The sequence below is a fragment of the Podarcis vaucheri genome (genome assembly GCF_965113315.1).
Source record: "Podarcis vaucheri genome assembly, chromosome: 14".
Taxonomy (NCBI): Eukaryota; Metazoa; Chordata; class Lepidosauria; order Squamata; family Lacertidae; genus Podarcis; species Podarcis vaucheri.
In genome coordinates this window covers 8,392,407-8,412,407 of record NC_138752.1, presented here as the reverse complement: position 1 = coordinate 8,412,407, position 20,001 = coordinate 8,392,407, and the positions used below count along the sequence as shown (strand labels likewise).

Here is a 20,001-nt window from a genome sequence, read left to right as displayed (position 1 = left end):
CTGCCATCCACGACAAATAACACACTGTTCTCATATTTTTAAGATGGGAATATTAATGTGAAATGCACAGTCATGGGACTGAGGATTAACCCTCCAAGTGCCTTCCAGCTTTGCGGTTGATTGTGAGATTGTGGCTTGGCAAGAGAAGGTTTAGTGGAACCCTAAGAATTGGGGGCAATTATCTCAATGGTGCTGGCAGGGTGGACAAATGCCTTTCCTTTGTTAAGGAGATTTCGTTAAGGGATGGGGAATTTTTTTCAACTGAAGAGCTGTATTCTCCATTCTGGGCAACCTTTTGGAGACCACACATCATTAGATAGCAGTGCCTGAAGCAAAAATGGGTGGAGCATTGAAAAATGGGTGGGGCAATGAAGTAAATTCCACCTTTGTACATTGAGCCAGTTTCCCCCCACACTCACAAAGCCCTGTCTATCCAGACCCTCCAAGTGTCCCTATTTTCCAGGGACAGTCCCTGATTTACAGAAGCCATCCTGGTTTCTGATTTGATCCTGAAATGTCCCATTTTTCTTTTGGATGTCCCTATTTTGATTGGAGAAATGTTGGAGGGTCTGACTATGCCTCGTTCTGACAAGTGAGATGCATCCCTGATGGACACTTTAGAACCACCAGGCAGAAACAGCTGAGGGAGAAGGAGGGCCAGTGAGTGGTATGGCTCTGAGGAAGGGGCTGTGGCCTGGGAAGAGTTCTGAGGGCCAGAGAGAGGGAGGCCTGGGGGGCTGAGTCTGGCCTGAGGTTCTCTGCTCCTGTTCTGGATGGAGGGAACTCTTTGGGAACCAAGGCTTTGCCATCCTCCCAGCAATGTGTCCAGCATGTCCTTGGCAAAAACGCAAGCAGCCTGTAGTTTGAGACTGGTGCAGGCTGAGGATCAGAAAGCTTAGCTGGAGCTGATAAGAGTTTGGGGCTCCCTGCTGTCAGAGGCACATTTAGGGAAGCACAGCCAGTTCTGTTGCATTGGTTGCGAAACCTTGGGTTTAAGGCAACTTCTGATGTTCCTGTGCCGATTTGTAAATCAATGCAATTTTTGTAAAATATCAGAAGGCTCCAGTGACCTCATTAAAAGGAAGACAAGCCAGGTGAGCACTGCCCACCTGAAATTTATGCACTTGGAGAATAAGGACTAGTGTAACAATAGCATTTTTCTGTTTTAGAAATCAGACATGTGGGCAAATCTTAAATCTGGAGATTCCCTTGCCGCCAGTAAGAAGCTCAAGCTCATGATCTCCTGTGCAAACCACCCACTTGCTGTCAGCTATGGCCAGGAAAGTTACTTTAAAAAGTTAAAAAGTTATAATTAGGGTCATCAGCACGATAACATCTGTTTGAGGATGCACATGTTGTTTCAAATGAGATGTGACTTTAAGCACATGACTCAGAAACACAAACTGGCCACATATTTCCATTTACCCAAAGGCAGCTATGATCTAAATTGGGAGAGCAGCACAGAGCAGAAGGAGTTCAACCCATCTCCTACTGCACCTCAGACCTGATTTGGGTTGGGGCTCCTGTGCTGCTTTTTGTAGAGAAAGAGATGTGACAAGTCCAAGCACAATTTTATAGAAAATGTTGTGCTTTAAAAAGCCACCTGTAAAATGGATTAAATGTCCTGGAGAGATTGCAGTTCTTTTGTGGCAACAGGAATATGTGAGGAGTGAGGGTGCTCTCTTTTCCAGAGGCCCAGCTTTTGGTGTGTGGAAATTTAGAACTGAAGAAGCTTTCCCCCTCATGAATATAAATGGTGGGGAAAACTTCACCTGCCTGAAGTTAATGTGAAGGAATACCGGTACTCCTCAATACTCAAGGTCCTGCCAGGGTGGAACTCAGATAGACTGAAACAAAGATACACTATGTCCACAGCATTCCCTTGATCCACCAAGCTTGTAACTCCATCAACAAATGAAATGAGATTTGTCTGGCATGACTCTTCTTTGAGAAACCCCTGCTGGGCTGCTGCTGCACCACTCTTGGGACAAGGGGGGTTTGGGAGGGTGGGATGGGGTGGCCCCTTCTCTTGCAGAGAGGGTGGGGACTGCCCCCTATCTTGGGTTGGGGGGACTGGGCAGCAGGCTGCTCCTTCTCTTGGTGTGAGGAGGGTTTGGGGGCTGCCCTTTCTATTGGGGTGACATGAGTGCTGCTCCTTCTGTTGGGGGCGAGTTCCTGGTGGAAGCTGCCCCCTTCTCCCCTGAGGGGGGGGCTGTGTTGTTAGCTGTCCCCTTCCCTTGTGTTGGGAACCTGGGAAGGGGAGGAAGTCGGAAGGAGCTGCCTGGCCTCAGGGTCTTCCAGGCACCCTCTGGGCTGAAAGGGAGAGAAAAAGAGAGGGACATTTCATTCATTCATGAAATTATTTCTGTACTGCTTTGTTTCAGTCACACACACATATTCATTCATGGAAGCTGTTTATAGCAATCCAAGCCATAGAAGTACAGTGGTGCCTCGCAAGACGAAATTAATTCGTTCCGCAAGTCTCTTCGTCTTGCGAGTTTTTCGTCTTGCGATGCACGGTTTCCCATAGGAATGCATTGAAAATCAATTAATGCGTTCCTAGGGAAACCGCCTTCAGACCAGGTCCGGGGACAGTCTGTCCCCGGACCTCTTCTGAAGGCTGGGGGGGGGACAAGGGCTTTTCTTCCCACCCCCAGCATTTTAAAAAACCCTGGGACAGCGGAGGACTTCTCCGCTGTCCGGGCGATCTTAAAATGCTGGCGGGCAGCATTTTAAAATCGCCCCGGGACAGCGGAGGACTTCTCCGCTGTCCGGGGCGATTTAAAAGCCCCTGGGAAGGCAGGACTTTCGCCCCCCGCCTGCCTTCAGAAGGTGTTCCCGCCCCGCCGCCTGGCTTCGGAGCATCGTTCCAAAGCCCGGCGGCGGCGGGAGGAGGCATTCCTGCCCCACCGCCCGGCTTTGTTTTTTTTTTTTAAATAGTTTTTATTTGCTTTTTTTCCAAGGTCCAAATACATCGTCATTGACACAACAAAAGCAGTTTTACAAAAAAGAAGAAAGTTACAAAAGAAAAAAAGAGAAAAAGAAAAAAAAAAGAAAATCACTTTTCCAGATCTATTTTCATAATCAACTGGACTTCCCCACATCTTCCATCCCCCGCTTTCTTTACAATAAGAATAAATAGCAAATTGATACCTTATTTTATGTGTTTTTGTACTTTCATTTGATTATATAGTCTGTGATTTATGTTTTTCAAAATGCTAACTTATTTTCCACCATTAACCAATCTCAATACTGAAGCATATTTTTCCCGAAAACTTAACAAATTCTCAACATTCATATAACTTATAATGTTTTTTTAAATAGTCCTTAAATTTTTTCCAGTCCTCTTCCACCGCTTCTTCTCCCACATCTCGAATTCTGCCGGTCATTTCAGCTAGTTCCATGTAGTCCATCAGCTGTGAATGCCACTCTTCCAGCGTGGGTAGCTCCTGTGCTTTCCAATGTTTGGCTATAAGAATTCTTGCTGCTGTAGTTGCATATAAAAAGAAAACTCTATCTTTCTTTAACACTCTCTGGCCCACAATGCCCAGGAGGAAGGCCTCTGGTTTCTTGTGAACCCACCGCCCGGCTTTGGAGGAGGTCCGAGGACAGTGGGGAAGACGCGCTGCGCTTCCCCGCTGTCCCGGATATTTCCCTATGGGCTGTCGTCTTGCGAAGCAAGCCCATAGGGAAATTCGTCTTGCGAAGCGCCTCCAAAATGGAAAACCCTTTCGTCTAGCGGGTTTTCCGTCTTGCGAGGCGTTCGTCTTGCGAGGTACCACTGTATTAAAGACAGGCATGCATTAACCCTTTGTGGAGGGCTGTGTCATGAATATAATGTAGGGGGAGAAGTGCATGCTTACAAGTATACAGAAGCACACAAGCAGCCCCATACCCCGAAAGAAAGCACTACAGAAAAATGGCAGTTGCCCTTTGAATTTTAAACTCCCTTAGGAAACAGCCTCTTCTGTAGGAAAAACAGTGTAAGTAGCAGGCCAGGCTCTGCAAAACACTTGTCCACACCTCAGCCATCAAACAGCAGGGGGCAAAGCAGAGACACACACCTTGTGGAAGTTGTTATTATTAAATGTATTTATTAAAGGTATATACTGCCCTTAATCCACAGATCACAGGGCGTTGACCACATAAAAATGCAACATAAAAGCACAAAATACATGAGAACAGCAAGAACAAAAAATAAACCAATAACCCACCCCCATATAATAATGTTACTAATTAAGGCCTGTAAACTCTCTTTTATGAATAAAAACACTATAAATGTTCAAATAAAATGTTTTTATAACAAAATTCCTAAAGAAGGTTATCTACCCATAAATATAGGACTATGTGAACATATAGGACTTGTGTCTCTACTGTGGAGGCCGGGGACATATGGCAGCCACATGACGGTCAAAGAGGGAGTTTGCTGTAACAAGAGAGTCCACTGCTAGCCGATTTTGACATCTTCAGCCAACAGCTCCAAGTCATGTACACGGAGCCCGTGAGGACCCAGACTGCCAACCGCCTGATCAGAGAGCTGAAACAGGGGAGTCACTTGTTGGGGAAGTATGCCAGTGAATTTCAGCTGATGGCACAGGACTTGGCCTGGAATCAGGCAGCTCCAGTGGACCAGTTTCAAGAAGGGCTCTTCGGCCACTGACTGTGAGCAGCATGTACGCACAGTGCTGCAGAGATTACAAGAGCATTGCCTGCTCACCAAGCTCTCTGAGTGTGAGTTTGACAAGCCCACCGTCGACTTCCTGGGCATTTCGGCCGATGGCATTGCCATGGACCCTGGCAAGGTGGAGACTATTTTGTCCTGGCAGCCTCCCCATAACCTCAAGGAGGTTCAGCACCTGCTGGGATATGCGAACTACTATTCGTTCACCCTGCACTTCGCTCAGGTGACAGTACCTCTACCACCCTCCTTCGGAAAAAGGCTGTGTTTGTCTGGGACAGTGCAGCTCAGAAGGCATTAGACGCCTTGAAGGCTGTGTTTGCTTCTCAGCCCATCCTTCGGCAACCAGACTGGCACTGCTGTTTGTGGTGGAAAGTGATGCCTTGGATGCTGCGGTAGGGGCGCTGCTACTGCAGGCTGTCCCACAGCCTTCAACGTTCTACCCCTGTGGGTACTGCTCCCAAAAACTTCAACGGAAGTCGAATGGAATCCATTCCAGAAGTCTGTTCAACTTCTGTAAAGTTCAGAAACCAAGGCGCAGCTTCCGATTGGTTCTGATTGCGCAGGCACGGAAGCTGTGCAAGACGTTTGGCTTCCAAAAAACATTCAAAAACCAGAACACTCACTTCTGGTTTTTGATCGTTCAGGAGCCAGAACATTCAACTCCCAAGGCATTTGGGAGCCAAGGTATGATTGTTTTGTTCTTTTGGGGTGAGGAAACAAAATGTTATGGATATGTGGAAAACAGAATTGAAGATTGGAAAAAGGAGGAAGTGGGAGAAATTGGACCTGACAGATTCTTCAAACCACAAAACTTTCCCCCAACTCCACCTTTTCTGAGTAGCCTTTGACTTACCTCCTTGATTGTCCTTCCCAACTGTAGCCCACAAACCATTTTAAAAGAAATTTCAATCCAATGTTCACAAAGCTGCCATGTTTTCTAATTTTCCTAAAATCAGGGGAAAGATTTTTATCACTTTAAAATATCGCTTTTCAAGGAAAAACCCAACGGGTTTTTCATCAAAATAATAAATGTCCTGGGTTGCCCTGTTAGATTGTAAGGCCATTGCTCGACACATATCTATTTTGCCTATGACTATGTGCTGATGGGACTGTATAAGTAAATTTACATTAGCTTTCTGCAGGGAAATTGCTGGAGGAATGAAAACACCACATTCCCAAGGCTGGCTAGACTAGTTATGCATATTTTTTTTCCTGGAGAGCAATCAGTTTCTTTTTATCTTTAAGTACTGGCCATTGTATTGATATCTTGTAGACACTTCCCATTAAGGCCTCTTATTTTCATATCCACATGTCTTGTTTCCCCTGCACTTATGCATGTCAAAAGGTATCAGGGAGCTATTATTTAAAATTAGGAGCCAAGAATGGTTCATTTAAATCTTACCTGCCACTCAGGTGTCCTGATAAGATGGGTCTGGAGACTCTAGAAGCAGCCTCTCTCAACTTGATGCTCTCCAGATCTTTTGGATTACAACCTCCATCAATCCTGACCACTGGTTGATGAGAGTTTAAGCCCCAAGTATCTGGAAGGTACCAGGTTGCTGAAGGCTGGTCCCCCCCCCTCCCAGGTCCTTCTGCTGCCCTTCCCAAAGGCTGGCAAGGAGGCACCTGGTTTTGGGAAAGAGGCGTGAGGGCTCTGGCAGGGTCCTAGATCTCCCCCAGCTCCTTCCCAAAGCTGGGAAAGCACTACCTAGGCTCTGGGAAGGAGGCAGGAGGACTCTCAGAGCCTGTCAGAGCCTCGCACCTTCTTCTGGGAGCCCAGCACCTCATCTACCAGGCTTTGAGAAGGTCCCCCCTCAGCTTGGCGCCCAGTTCCTTCACATCTCTTGCACAGGCCTAAATCCACCCCTGCAATGAGGAAGAATGAGTAAATAAGGTGGTTCTTTCTCTGAATTCTCAGCCTACGTACGATGAATGCTCACACCCAGATCTGATTCTGAGCTGAAGAGAAGGGAACAGAGGAGCTGCAACCTGGTTCTGTGTTGGAAAGCAAATGGGGTTTCAAGAAATGGCAGAGTGAAGGGTCTTCTGACTTCATGATCTGCTACACCAGGGATAGGGAAACTCTGGGCCTCTCCACCTGGCCCTTGCTCTCTTTCCAGGCCTCCAAGCCCTGCTTTCCACCATCCTTGGGTGTTTTTTTTTGCCTGGCTGCAATGAATCATTGTACTCTGGTGGTGCTTCTTGCCTGCTTGGATAGAGGATATAGAGGGGTGGTTCAAGTGTGTATGGAAACCAGCCTACTGTAGAAATGTAAATTTATTTATTTTATTTTTATTTTTAAAATTTCTATACCACTTTATATTTTTAAGAAAAACCTCAAAGTGGTTTACAGCATATTAAGTCAATAAAACATAAATAAAACAATCTGAAGAAAGTCAAATATAGAGTATACAGTCAAAGCAATATAACAGAAAACTAAAATATTATCTTATAGATTTTCAAAATAAAACATTACAAAGGAAGTCAACTACAGAATACATATTTAACATAGTAGGGCTGGTGAGTGTGGGCCCTGCCCCCTAGGCCACGTGGAAAGGGCCTTGCAGGGAGCGGCCTTCAGGCCCCACAGCTGGGCGATGTTCCTCCGGCCTCATGAGGAGCCTATAAAACTGTGCAAATAAAACTTGTATTTACTGCCCTGCCCACTTTTGCCTTGCCCACCACTGGCATGGGGCTTCTGGAAAGTTGCCCAGACTGGTAACCAGCTCTTGGGCTGAAATATGTGCCCTACACATGGGCTAAATACACTCTGCAGGAAAGGAAGCAGAACAGACACACTCCTATTCATACTGATGCATAAAGGAACATGCTTGAGGCTTCTCCCAAGGCTTTGTGAGCATTTTCTGTGTCAGTTAACCTCACCTTCTTTTTCACCAGCCCTGTGGATAGAGTCCCAAGGGGGCTCTCATCCGTGCACCCTTCCCTGGGGCTTGCTTTGGACTGGTCTAAGATGCCTGTCACATCCATCTTCGGGATGTGTGTGTAAGCTGCTCTATTCCCGCCCCCTCCACCACCTGCCAGCTGAGTGCCAGTTTGGTTTCCCCACTGGGGACCTTTGTGAAACTGTGATTTGGAGGATTCCCACTAAATCAGGTCATGACACAATCCCTCAGCCACACATTGGTGCTGGCATTTGCTATTCGTGGAGTCTGTATTTATAGAAGAAGAAGAAGAAGAAGAATTCATTCATTTCAATGCAACGGAAATGCAGTGCAAGTGTCTGTGTGTATAAGGGGCAGGTAATTGGTTCCGTATCATTTAGAAAAAGACGAAGAAGAGTTTGGACTTGATATCCCGCCTTTCACTCCCCTTAAGGAGTCTCAAAGCGGCTAACGATCTCCTTTCCCTTCCTCCCCCACAACAAACACTCTGTGGGGTGAGTGGGGCTGAGAGACTTCAGAGAAGTGTGACTGGCCCAAGGTCACCCAGCAGCTGCATGTGGAGGAGCGGAGACACAAACCCGGTTTCCCAGGTTACGTGACTACCGCTCTTAACCACTACACCACACTGGGTGAGACGTGGGTGTGTGGCCTGCATGGGCACAAGTGATGCTGGGGCTGCAGATGCAGTTCTGCTGGCGCAAGAACAACTGGCAAGCTTACCTCGTGCAGGGAGAATCCATTTCATCCCACTGACGGTCAGGAGCTACTGTGGCCGAGAGAGGGGACCCTCAATTCTCTGTGCAGCCACCCTGTGTGAGCCTTCAAAGCTACCAGAATGGAGCAAGTGTTGTTGTTGTTGTTGTTGTTTAGTTGTTTAGTTGTTTAGTCATTTAGTTGTGTCCGACTCTTCGTGACCCCATGGACCAGAGCACGCCAGGCACTCCTGTCTTCCACTGCCTCCCGGATTTTGATCAAAATCATGCTGGTAGCTTTGAGAACACTGTCTAACCATCTCGTCCTCTGTCTTCCCCTTTTGGAGCAAATACCACTCTTTAAATCTTGCCTTTGGGAGCCTCAAACCTCTTGCTTTTCTAAATGGAGAACAGTGAGGGGCACGCGAGTCTACTGTGCAAAGGTAAAGTTTGTGTCCATTGCTGCTCTCACTTTTGCCTCAGGCCTTGCCTGCACTTGTGTGTGTGTGCATGCATGCACTTGTGTGTGTGTGCATGCATGTACTGTACACAGAATCCCAGAGGCGGAGTTCACATATTCCTGAAATGAATGTGCACACGTCAGTTTCCAAGCACGACAACATACTCCTGAAATCAAGTCATTAATTTGTACTCAAATGAATTCAGCCTGAAACTAATCTGAAACACGTATTCATATTTAACTGACTGAGTGTGGTTTGGTTGCATGCGGTCCTCTTGCTGCTTCTCCTGCGAGCAGGTGAGTGAGCAGAGACAGAGAGCTCACTTCCCTGCAACCTCAGCTCTGTGCATCCTTTTTGCTTGTTCCCCCCCCCACCCATGGTGAAGGCAACTCCCTCCTGGTCTGTGTGACATGAAGAGGAAACTCCTTTGGGGCCTTGGAGTGGAAGGATGAGGGCACAGCATTTAAAAGGAGGGGGGGGATCCATATAATGTGATTGGCTGAAACTGGGAAAAATAGTTTGTGTGCTTGGTCTGCTGCATTTTTAGAATACATAAAACCCTGCATAGACTGAAACCCATTCATCCCATCTCTTGTTGTTCAGTTTGCATCTATAAGAAGAGCCCTTATTTCACTTAGTCCAGCATTCTACCCCCTTCCCTCTGGACCCACCTGATGCTACTGGAAAGTCCACAAGCAGGATCTGAAAGCAATGACCCTCTTCTGCTGGTACCCCCAGCATCTGATAGTCAGTGGTATACTTCTTCTGAACCTGGAGGATCCATTGAGCCGTCATAACTAGGATCAGCTGATAGGCTCACTCTTTGTGGATCTGCCTAATCTCTTTTTAAAGCCACCTAAGCTTGTGACCTTGATCACACTGCAATTTTGAATTGTGAGAAGAAGTGCTTTCTTTTGTCAATCCACTGGTTGTCCTAAAGTTCTAATATTAATTCGTTCTACGTCCTGGCATCACTGCATCACCCTCTATCTAGGATCAGGCAAGTATGTCAATTTCAGCTTCTTTCAGTCTCATATTTTTTCCAACCTTAAGTTCAGTTCCCCAATGTTTCCACATTAGTTTGTAATTATTACCACTGTTGTTATTTTAAGAAGTCCTTGGAAAACCCATGAGCATGTTGGTGCAAATTTCCCATTATAAGAATTTTTTGGGCAAAGCATTCCCCCCTACAGTTCTGTATGTTATTTTCACTAATGTACTTTACTAGGTGCATTTTTGTACATTTTATTTGCCTGGAGAACTGGAGAATTCAGAAAAAAATGTGAATTTCAAAGGATGGCTGTGTTTTGGTTCAGGATGAGTGAATTAGGTAGGTTTGCCTTTGAATGTTAACCAAACTGAATCTCTCTCCCATAGTCAAATCATGTCCACATTTTCTACACTAAAAAGTCCCAAAGATGCAAGCTTGTGGTGGGGAATCTGTGGCATTCCAGATGTTGGACTCTACCAGCCCCAGGCAGCAAGGCCAACAGCCAGGCATTATGGGAATTGTAGTATAGCAACCTCGGGAACACCACACATTCTGCAGTCCTGACGTGGCATTCCTGCAAAGGGAAAGGTGCTCCAGCCTCCCCATCAATCTTGGTTTCCCCTTTCTTCAACATTTCCAGCTCTCACAACATCTCATCCACTGACAGGAAAATGCTTTTCATGGAGAGCAACCTGATTAGGCGAGCTCCCAAGCAGTATTTCATGCAGATGATGGATGGAAAGACACAGAATCAACATTCTCTTTATTATACAGGCATCACTACATAATAACAACAAGATAAGTCCCTCCCTGTTTCTTTTAACTATCTAGTATTAATTTTTGTGTGTGGCTTTACTGTAGCTGTACGTGGGCATTTTCCTTGTGCATAAGACCTACACATGAACAGGACAGAATGGGGGATGAATGCACTACCTGCTCCTAAATAGTGAGGGCAGCTCCATGAGGAAGCTTTCCATTTCCACAAGTTAGAGCAGGCCTAGGGTTTTGACCAAACTGCAGGAGGCAGTGGAAGACAGAAGTGCCTGGCGTGCTCTGGTCCATGGGGTCATGAAGAGTCGGACACAACTAAACGACTAAACAACAACAGGGAGCCTCTTTGAGTTCAGGGGCAGCCTCCCAGGGACCAGAGGTGGGTCAGGCCAGAGGCAAAAGTGGGTCTAGGGCTTGCCGATCAGAAGGTCGGCAGTTCGAATCCTCACGATGGGGTGAGCTCCCATTGCTCGGTCCCTGCTCCTGCCAACCTAGCAGTTCGAAAGCACGTCAAAGTGCAAGTAGATAAATAGGTACCGCTCCAGCGGGAAGATAAACAGTGTTTTCGTGTGCTACTCTGGTTCGCCAGAAGTGGCTTAGTCATGCTGGCCACATGACCCAGAAGCTGTACGCCGGCTCCCTCGGCCAATAAAGCGAGATGAGTCATCCACAACTGGACCTAACGGTCAGGTGTCCTTTTACCTTTACTTGCTTCTACACACATGCACACCTCATCTCCGCACAACCATGAAGCATCATCCCAAGGTGGTGTGATGCACTCTGTACATGCTCTTTTCCCAGGCTGAGTTTGTGCACGGAAAAATAATAATAATTTGACAGCTTCGAGTGGGGTTGGCACTACTACAGTGCCACATAATACCCATTCTGTGTCTGTCAGTATTCATGAATCCTGTCCCTGGGGAAGAACCCCTGCTCGCTTAGCCCGACTGCAAGTGGTCCTTCAGAGCTCCCCCCCCCCACCCGCAGCCACACACCTTGTAACTTGAGGAGGGCCGGGCTTCCTTAGCAACCCTCCTTTCCCTCCCCTATAGCGGGAGGCGACCCCTCTCTCCCCCGCCTTCCGCGAGCGCCGGGCTCCGTGGGGGCTCCCGCTCCTCCTGACTCTGTCTCCCTTCCTCCCAGCGCTCGCCTGCCTGCCTGCCTGGCCAGCCCTGCCCCTCTCCCCTCCCTCGCGCCCTGATTGGCTGCGGCTCTCCCCCCCCACGCTCCGCTATGCTAATCTTATGCGAGTAGTTCGGGGGCCAGTCAGCTGACGTCATCCGGCCCAGTGGCAGCCGCCGAGGGAGGGAGGAGGGAGGGAGGGCGTGCGCGCAAAGCGAGGCGAAGCCCCAGCCAAGCCAAGCCAAGCGAAGGGAGGAGAAGGGAAGCGGCGGCGGAGGAGGAGGAGGGCGGGAAGGGGGGGGTGTGGAGGGCGAGATCTGGGCTGAGCGCGGAGAGGGGGAGCCCGGGCTGGGCAGCCCCCCTCCCCCTGCTCCCGCGCGGCGCAAGCAGGCAGGAGCCGGGGCGGGGCGGGCGGGGCGGGGCAGAGCCGGCTGGGAACATCATGGCTACTCTGGCCAACGGGCTAGCGCAGCAACAACCTCCCCCCGGGCCCCCGCCCCCGCCGCCGCCGCCTCCTCCTCCGCCTCCGCCGCCGCAGGCGGAGAGCACTGCCTTCAGCACCACGAACAGCTCCGGGAGGATGAACGGGCTGACGACGCCGACGCACGGCCCGGGCGGCACCATCGCCATGAAGGACCACGATGCCATCAAGCTCTTCATCGGGCAGATCCCGCGCAACCTGGAGGAGAGCGACCTCAAGCCGCTCTTCGAGGAGTTCGGCAAGATCTACGAGCTCACCGTGCTCAAGGACCGCTTCACCGGCATGCACAAAGGTAGGGAGCCCCGCCGCGCGCCGCCCTCCTCCTCCTCCTGCCGCGCGCCGGGTGGATCCCTTTCTCTTCCTCCCGATGCCGATGCCGCCTCGGCTACTCCCACCACGCCTGCACCCCCCCCCCACTCCCCGCTTCCCGGCCAGGCGAAAGGGCCAACAAAGGGATGGAGAGGAGATGCTGGCCGCCGCGTTGTGTGTGTGAGGCTGAGGGCGGGTGGGGGGGGGGCGCGCGGAGAGGAGTAAGTGGACGAAGCATGCCCCTCTGGGCAGATTCACTCGAGAACCAGTTCCACAAAGCTCGGTAGGACTTGCTGCCATGTGTAAGAGTGGATATGGGATTTGTAGTGTGTGTTTGGGGGGGGGGAATCCGTAAACAAGGAGGAGATTACACATCCTCTAAGAGAGGGAGAAGCGTACCCCCCTTCTCGAGTGCCGTCTCCCCCCTCTTTGAACATGCACACACACACGTAATGTGTATAAAGTTGGGTCACGTGTAATGACTGGATGAGAGAGAGAGATCAGTGGAAGGATGTGCACGCATGTGCAGGAGGAAAAGGAAGACAAACACAGACACTCCCTCCCTCCCCCCCCCCAAGAAAAGATCATATTTTGCATCAGGAGCAGATTAGGACTTCTGGCAATGACCCCTCTCTCTGCTACTTTGTTCTTCTCATTTTAAGTTATTGTGGCTACAGTCCTAAGTGCTCGTTGCTGGGAGCAAGCCCCTTTGAGCACAGGTGGGGTGGGGGGTGGGGGGCTTTCCCCCTGACTTAGCATGCATCGGATCACACAGCATGTGAAAAGTTGGGCTGGGTGGGAGAAAAAGTAAGTGTGCGTGTGCGTGTCTACATGCAGGAGAGTGTAAGGCGGAGAGATGTGTGTCACAGTGTGAGAGAGTGAGTGTGGGAGGTGGCGACAGTGGAGGGAGATTTGTAAACAGAGACAGGAAACAGACATCTTCTGAATGGTGCTATGGTGGGGGGAGGATATGGCTGAAAGAGGCCCCAGCTCCCTGCAAACTTGTGTTACATACAAGAGACCAAGGAAAGCTGTATATACGTGATGGGGCTTCTATGCCATTGGAGAGGAGGATGGCACATAAACACTCATTAGACGGGTGGGGAACTGGTGGTTCTCCAGATGTTGCTGGACTCCAACTCCCAGCATGGGCAATGGTCAGGGGTTATTATTATTTATTGAATTTATATATGATGGGAGCTGGAGTCCAATAACATCTGGAGGGCCACAGGTTTTCCCACCCCTGGATTAGGAAATAGGTCTCAGCCTTGGCTGGATCTAGAGGAGTTAGCATGCCTATAAAGGAGCTCCCCGTGTCCTTAACCCTTTGCTGAGTTAGTTGGTGTGCAAAGTTGAACTGGATGAAAAGTGTGTGTAGGTGTGTGAGTAACAATGGGGTGACAGTGCCGATGTTGCCAGTAACAAGGAATATTATAGTGCTGGCACCTTGATAATGAATTTTACCAGTTGCTGGTAGCTGGACAGTTGAGCCAAAGATCTGTGATGTAGTGGTAGACTCTGTATGGAGAGTCCATCTTGGCTTCCAGAATTAGTGTCTGTATCGTGAATCTTTAACTCAACTGCCTAGTTACCTGAAACATGCAGAATTAACATCAAGATCCTGGCCTTATAATATTCATTGTTACTGGCAACGTAACTGACAACCTCATATATCCTTCACAGATATGTATTTTATTAGCCAAGACATGTTATTCCAACACAGAGTAGACCCACTGAACTTAATGGACACAGGCAACTTAGGTGCATTAGTTTCAATGGTCTGCTCTGAGTAGGGCTTAGTTAAATACAACCCAAGGGGGTGTTTTGTGCTATTGTATTCCATACCCCATACTGATATGCCTGGCCCAAGGAGTACAATTCTTTGTGCCTTCAAAGTTAGAAAACGATCAAGATGGTAAAAAGTGCTCAAAAACATCACATGTGCTAATATAAATCATAAAATTATTATAGGCTCAGTATCTTGATGTTAATTTAACTTTAAGGATAGAAGTTGACAGCCATGTAGATAGAGGAAATACCATGTATGTCCCCACAAATATATGTGTGTATATATATATACACACACACATTAAACACACACACACACACCTGTTGGTGAGTTCTAGTAACAGTTGCACATATGGGGCAGGCAAGAAATGAATGAGTGAATTCGCAGAGGAAGCAAGTTTGCATCTGGATAGATGCTTCCACTTCACATTTTTTTCATATGGTAGGTTGTTCTATACTATGTTTAGCCAACTTTTTAGAACCTAATAGTTGAAGGCTCTCTCGTTCTTTAAGTACTGAGATAAAACAGTGTGCCATGTGTATGCCTAACATTTCTTTTGATATTAATCCCCGAGGCTGCATGCAATTAAATCTGACATCCCATACGCACTTACCTGTGCATAAGCCCCATTAAGTGGCACTTAACTTCTGAGTAAGCATGCTCCCAATAACTGTGCATTGGATTTTACTCTAAAGTGGTGACACCCGACATATCTAAGGCACACCGACTGAATTCATTGCCTTCAGGTAGTTATATTTAGGGCTATTGGTTCCCTGTGAAATACAGTTTCCAGCTCTTCAGGTCGGTTGCCTTCTGGTGAGTGGCATCTGGTGGTATATAAATTGTTAAGTTTCAATGCAGGCTAGAGTTGGGATTTTAGATCACATCTTGTACCAGGGCATGCCATTCTCTTAACAACAAAACAACACGCACAAAAACCTCCCTGCTTTTGCAACTTTCCCCAGGCTGCCTATTTTGAAATGTGTCCTTTCTGAATGGAAAGCAACAGCCTGGTAATGGATCGTTTTTTCTGTGCTGCAGAAAAAGGAGAATGCAATATGTAGTCCACAGGAAGATTATATCTTAATTTCTAACATTCCCTAGGTAGATTCTTGGAAATGACCTTTAAAAACTGCAGGCCTTCAGTTCAAATGTATAGACAAGATGATGGAAGCAGGCAAGGATGTAGGTTAGGGCAATGAAAGACTGAAATAATATTAACATTTGGAGAGAGCTTTTCTCTCCCCCCCCCCCGCTCACCCCCCGCCCAAAGCAAGCAACCCAGTAGTCAGGCCAGTTTATCTGTGCTGCTTAACAGCAATGGAACAGGAGGTTCTTTGTCATCACAATAAATAAATACGACTATAACATTTCAAATATCAGACCTTGAGATTGATGGAGGAAGCTGAGTTGGATGCGAGAGTTTCTAGGAAGCGACATGAAATTTGACTTAAATATGATGGGAAGTCACTTGTGAAAATTGTCAGGTGCACCAATATTCTTTATGCATTAGCATGTTGAAAAGTCTCCAACGCATCTTGCATTGCTGCTTAACTCTTCCGACACTCTCTAATCCAGTACCCTATGGAAGGATAGCAGTTGTGTATCCTCTCCCAGTTCCATTTATACCTTTACGGAAGTCTATACTTCAAACTGCTTGAATTATTTTCTTTTTTAACCTCCTTAGCCCTGCCCTACATATTCGAAACTGTGCAGGCCAAAAAGAAAATTAAAACTCCCTTCTCCTTTTAAATACATAGACTGATCAACACAATTAAATGCCACCCTTCATCTAATTAAGGTCCTCATTAATTTTGCTCCTCTGTCCAAATATGCGTCTTCTGTGACTCTTTTGTTCACAAAGGCAAGTCAGTGGAATGGAAGTTTGAGGATTGTTTTGAATGAAGCACGGCTGCTGCAGCCAGGAGCATCAGTCTGCCTGCTGATGGGTCAGTCTGCATTCTCCTGGCTACGAGGCTGGCTTCCTCTCGCTCGTGAATTGCTTCTATTTGAAGGCGAGATGGTTGCACTTATTAAGAGTTATTAATACTTAATCATCTGGCAGATTTAATTGTGCCAATATTAAAAATGCATCAATGTCAAATTTTGTTCATTAAATATTTACATTTTTGAAGGGAAACTGTTTTGCTGCTGTTTTAATATCGTTTTAGGAGGATTTATATAGGATCTATTATTTAAAAAACAAAACAAAGGAATAAAACACCTAATAATGTGGATCGTATGCTGCAGACCGAGTGGAATTGTTGCTGCTCCTGTATTACAAAAAAGGCTAGCAAAGTACCCACGCTTGGATTTGTTTCCATCAACAAGAGGGGCAGCTAGAGTTCCTGCCTGGGCTGCTACATTTCCACAGCAGCTTTGCAAAGCCGCGCCATGAATAGTACGGGCAAGAAAGCAAAACAAAATCTGTGCAAACCTTATATTCGTGGCAATGCGGACTTGCAAACCTTTAATCGAGCTCCTCCTGGGAGTAAGAGCTCATGAGGGTGAGTCAGTGCTGAGCAGTCTTCCCCCTCCAAGCCTTTTGATTCACAGCCCGCAGTGTGTGCTAAGGAGGGAGAGCATTTAGGAGTGTAACACACACACACACACACACACACACACACACACCTCAGCAGTCCCATGAAAATTCCACAGAACTACTCACAGTGTAAGGTGCTAGTAGACACCTCTGATTCAACCGAGGAGAGATTAGGACAAATGATCGTTCCATGCCGGCTGTGGATGGCAGAGAAATTTGATTCAGTTTGCATTTAATTCACACTTTTCTGAAACAATATGTAAGCTGAAACACAGCCATCCCTTGAAACTCACGGGTCTAATTTTGCAGTGCGGTTTTCCACCTAAGTAACATGTACAAAAATAAATTTACTAGTGTAAAACATGCATATTAATGCATATGTTAGTGAAAATAACATTTTAAAAAATGCATGGCATTAGGTAAAATTGCTTTGCAAAATGTTAGGCAAAAATGCATGTGCATTTTAGGAGAAATTTGTACCAAAATGCTAATGATTTTTCATGAGAAGCTTTTCTAAAAAAGATTTATTTTTTTAAAATCACAAACTGGTGGGGAAATGTGGAGAACTGAAGACTGTAAAAATGAGAAGCTGAGAGCAACAAAAAATTTCCACATTTGTCCATCTCAAGTGCTAGCTCCATGTTTTTGTTTTGTTGTGAGGGCTGGGGAACCATCCTGCAAGATGCTTCCAACTGGCCTCATCCTTCTCCTCCTCTCTCATCACCTACTTAGTCTCCCTCTGCCTCTGGGCCCAATTCCTACCACTGCCTTAAGGGAAAGGAAAGTGAATTCGCAGGCAGCGGCTGACGCTGTTCCCAGCCCCCTTTGCTGCCAAAGGCCAGAGGCTGGTTTGCAAGCCAGACTCCAGCAATGGCAGGAAAAGCAGCGGCAAAGCCTTGAAAGGAGACCCTGGGGGGGTGTCAGCTGGGGGCCCATGCCCTGCCTGGCCTGTTGAAATAAAGAGTGTGTTAGTTCATTTCCATATGCATTTCTAGAATTTCTCCTTATATTGCTTGATAAATTTGTCTGTACATGCTTAGGCGCATGCAACACTTAAAAAAGAAAGTTATCTTGCCATCATGCAGATTGGGGGTGTGTGACCTACATTGCTGGGCCCAAGACATTTCACTGCTGGGAGCAGAGCCCAGAAGGTGGCTTGACTTTCTTTATAAAGTCTTGCAGGACCATTCAGACACCAATTCTTTCTTTCATCAATTGCTGTCCACCAGTTGTGGTGTGTGATGCAGGTTGTTTCATCATGCTGTGTGGGGTGGGGTGGGCTCTGGAGATGTATAAGGTTAAGATTTCATTTTCAAGTCATTATTATTATTATTAATCCTCCCTTCATCTGTAGATCTCAGGGCTTTTAACAGCATAAAAATACAAGATTAAAGCACAAAACACATAGTAAGAACAAGAACAAAACAATAGCCCCCCAGCCCTCCCACAAATGCATTTTAAATTATATGGGATGTTAGTCAGCCAAAAGCCTGGTTAAAGGGGAACATTTTCCTTCCTCCCGTTCCTCCTTCCGAATGCTGAACAGTGCAGGGCTTTGGGAAGAGATATCTCCCAGCATGTTCCCCTTGACATGCAATGCAAGTGGTATTGCCCAGGTGAGTTCCTCTGTGCAGTCTTTGGCAAAGTAGCTGGCCAACACTGCTTTTCTCCTTGCAGGTCATAGGAGCCAACTCCTAGGGGCCAAGCTCCCTTCAGCACACTCCCCATGAAAAATTCGAGGAGGCCAGCCCCCACAAAGTTGATGAGCATTATCATTCAAATGGTGTGCATGACCATGTTAGCCTCGGTAAATTTCATTGTACACAGGTTGTACATTGACAATAAAGGTGGTATTATTATTATTATTTGCTTATACAATACAATACATTTTTATTTATACCCTGCCTTTCCTGGTTCAGAAAACCGGGCTCAGGGCAGCTAACAACAAATTTAAAACACTTAATTGTGGGACTTAAAAATGGGACTTGCTTACATATTCCCTCTCTTTTATGCAGGTCAGGGCTTACCAGCCCCCCCCCCCATTTATTCAAGTTGGCACCCCCGTTACAGGTCCTTGATATTAAAAAGAAAGTTGTGACTTTTACTCCCAAATAGCATCATCAGTGCTCATTTTCGGTGTGGGGGACAAGTAAAATGTATTAAATTTGTTTGAACTGGTTTTAATATTTTCACTTTTAAATTGTTGGAACCTCATGGTGAAGGATGGATGAGTAAACTAATAAATAGTGAGTTGTCTCCAACTAACTAAGTTAGTCCCATTAATTTCACTGGGTCTACTCTGAGTATGATTAACACTGGATGCACAACAACATAGATCAGAGAGTATCATAGGCAGTGAGTGCTGAACTTGTCCATTCAAGTATGTTGGACACCCATCAATTTCTTTTGCAGTGGGTGATCAAGGATGTACTTTGGGATTTCACTTACGCCTTGTCCCGTAAGGAGTTCTGGGCTAGTTGGGGTGGTCTGTCCTTGAAGGCTGATGAGCCCAGATAGCTTCCAGACTGGTTGGGCTAGCTGTCTTATTACAGGGGCTGCCTGCTGGTTGTGGGAGTGACCACAGCAGCAAATGCGAATTCTTCCTTTGCCCCATAGGCTAGTCTCCACCTCTCTCTATCCTTCATCCAGGCAATGGTCCAGGAGGCATTATCATAGCTCAAGGACACATTCCAGCCAGGCAAAAACACTCAGGTGTGAGGTTCAGTCCAGATGACAGTATCCTTTTGGATCACCTCTGTGGATTGATGGTGGTGAGCAGGAATGCGGAGAAGCTTCTCTCACTGAGTGGTGTCAAAATGGGGGGATGGGTTCTTGCTTTCCCCCATGGGAATTATTCCATGGGGTTCTGTGCTCGTTTCATGGCTTTATGGTGGTTAGAAGTAATGTTGTGATTGGCCACGAAATGCCCCTCGTATGCCAATGATGCCCAGCTCTATTTCTCCTCCCCCCCCCTAGCCAGGTGAGGCAACTAGGTCTCTGAATGACTACTCGAACTGTTCCAGAAAGTGGCAGCTCATTTGTTGCCTGCAGCTAGCCATGTGGAACGTAGAGAATCACTTCTAAAAGACCTTCACTTGCTCTCATTTCGTTTCCAGGTTGAATTCAAAGTGCCAGTGTGGATCTTTATAGCCAAAAGCCCAGCACCAAGGGTGAGACCCTTCAGATGTTGGACTCCAAATTCCATCAGCTCCAGCCAGCATGGCCAGTGGTCAGGAATGGTGGAAGGTGGCTACTAATG

General features: G+C 47.0%; 1 protein-coding gene across 6 annotated transcripts in view; it reads left to right on the top strand.

Moving 5' to 3' along the window:
- The first annotated feature begins 12,054 nt into the window (after nt 1-12,054).
- CELF6 (CUGBP Elav-like family member 6) overlaps nt 12,055-20,001 on the top strand; it is a 181,614-nt gene continuing 173,667 nt past the window's right edge. For all 6 annotated transcript variants that reach the window (XR_014213415.1, XM_082198597.1, XM_082198599.1 and 3 more), the window contains exon 1: nt 12,055-12,394. Coding sequence is in view for 5 of the 6 variants with exons in the window: in XM_082198597.1 (XP_082054723.1) it covers nt 12,064-12,394 (331 nt within the window). In the remaining variant the exon portion in view is untranslated. The remainder of the gene's footprint in view (nt 12,395-20,001) is intronic.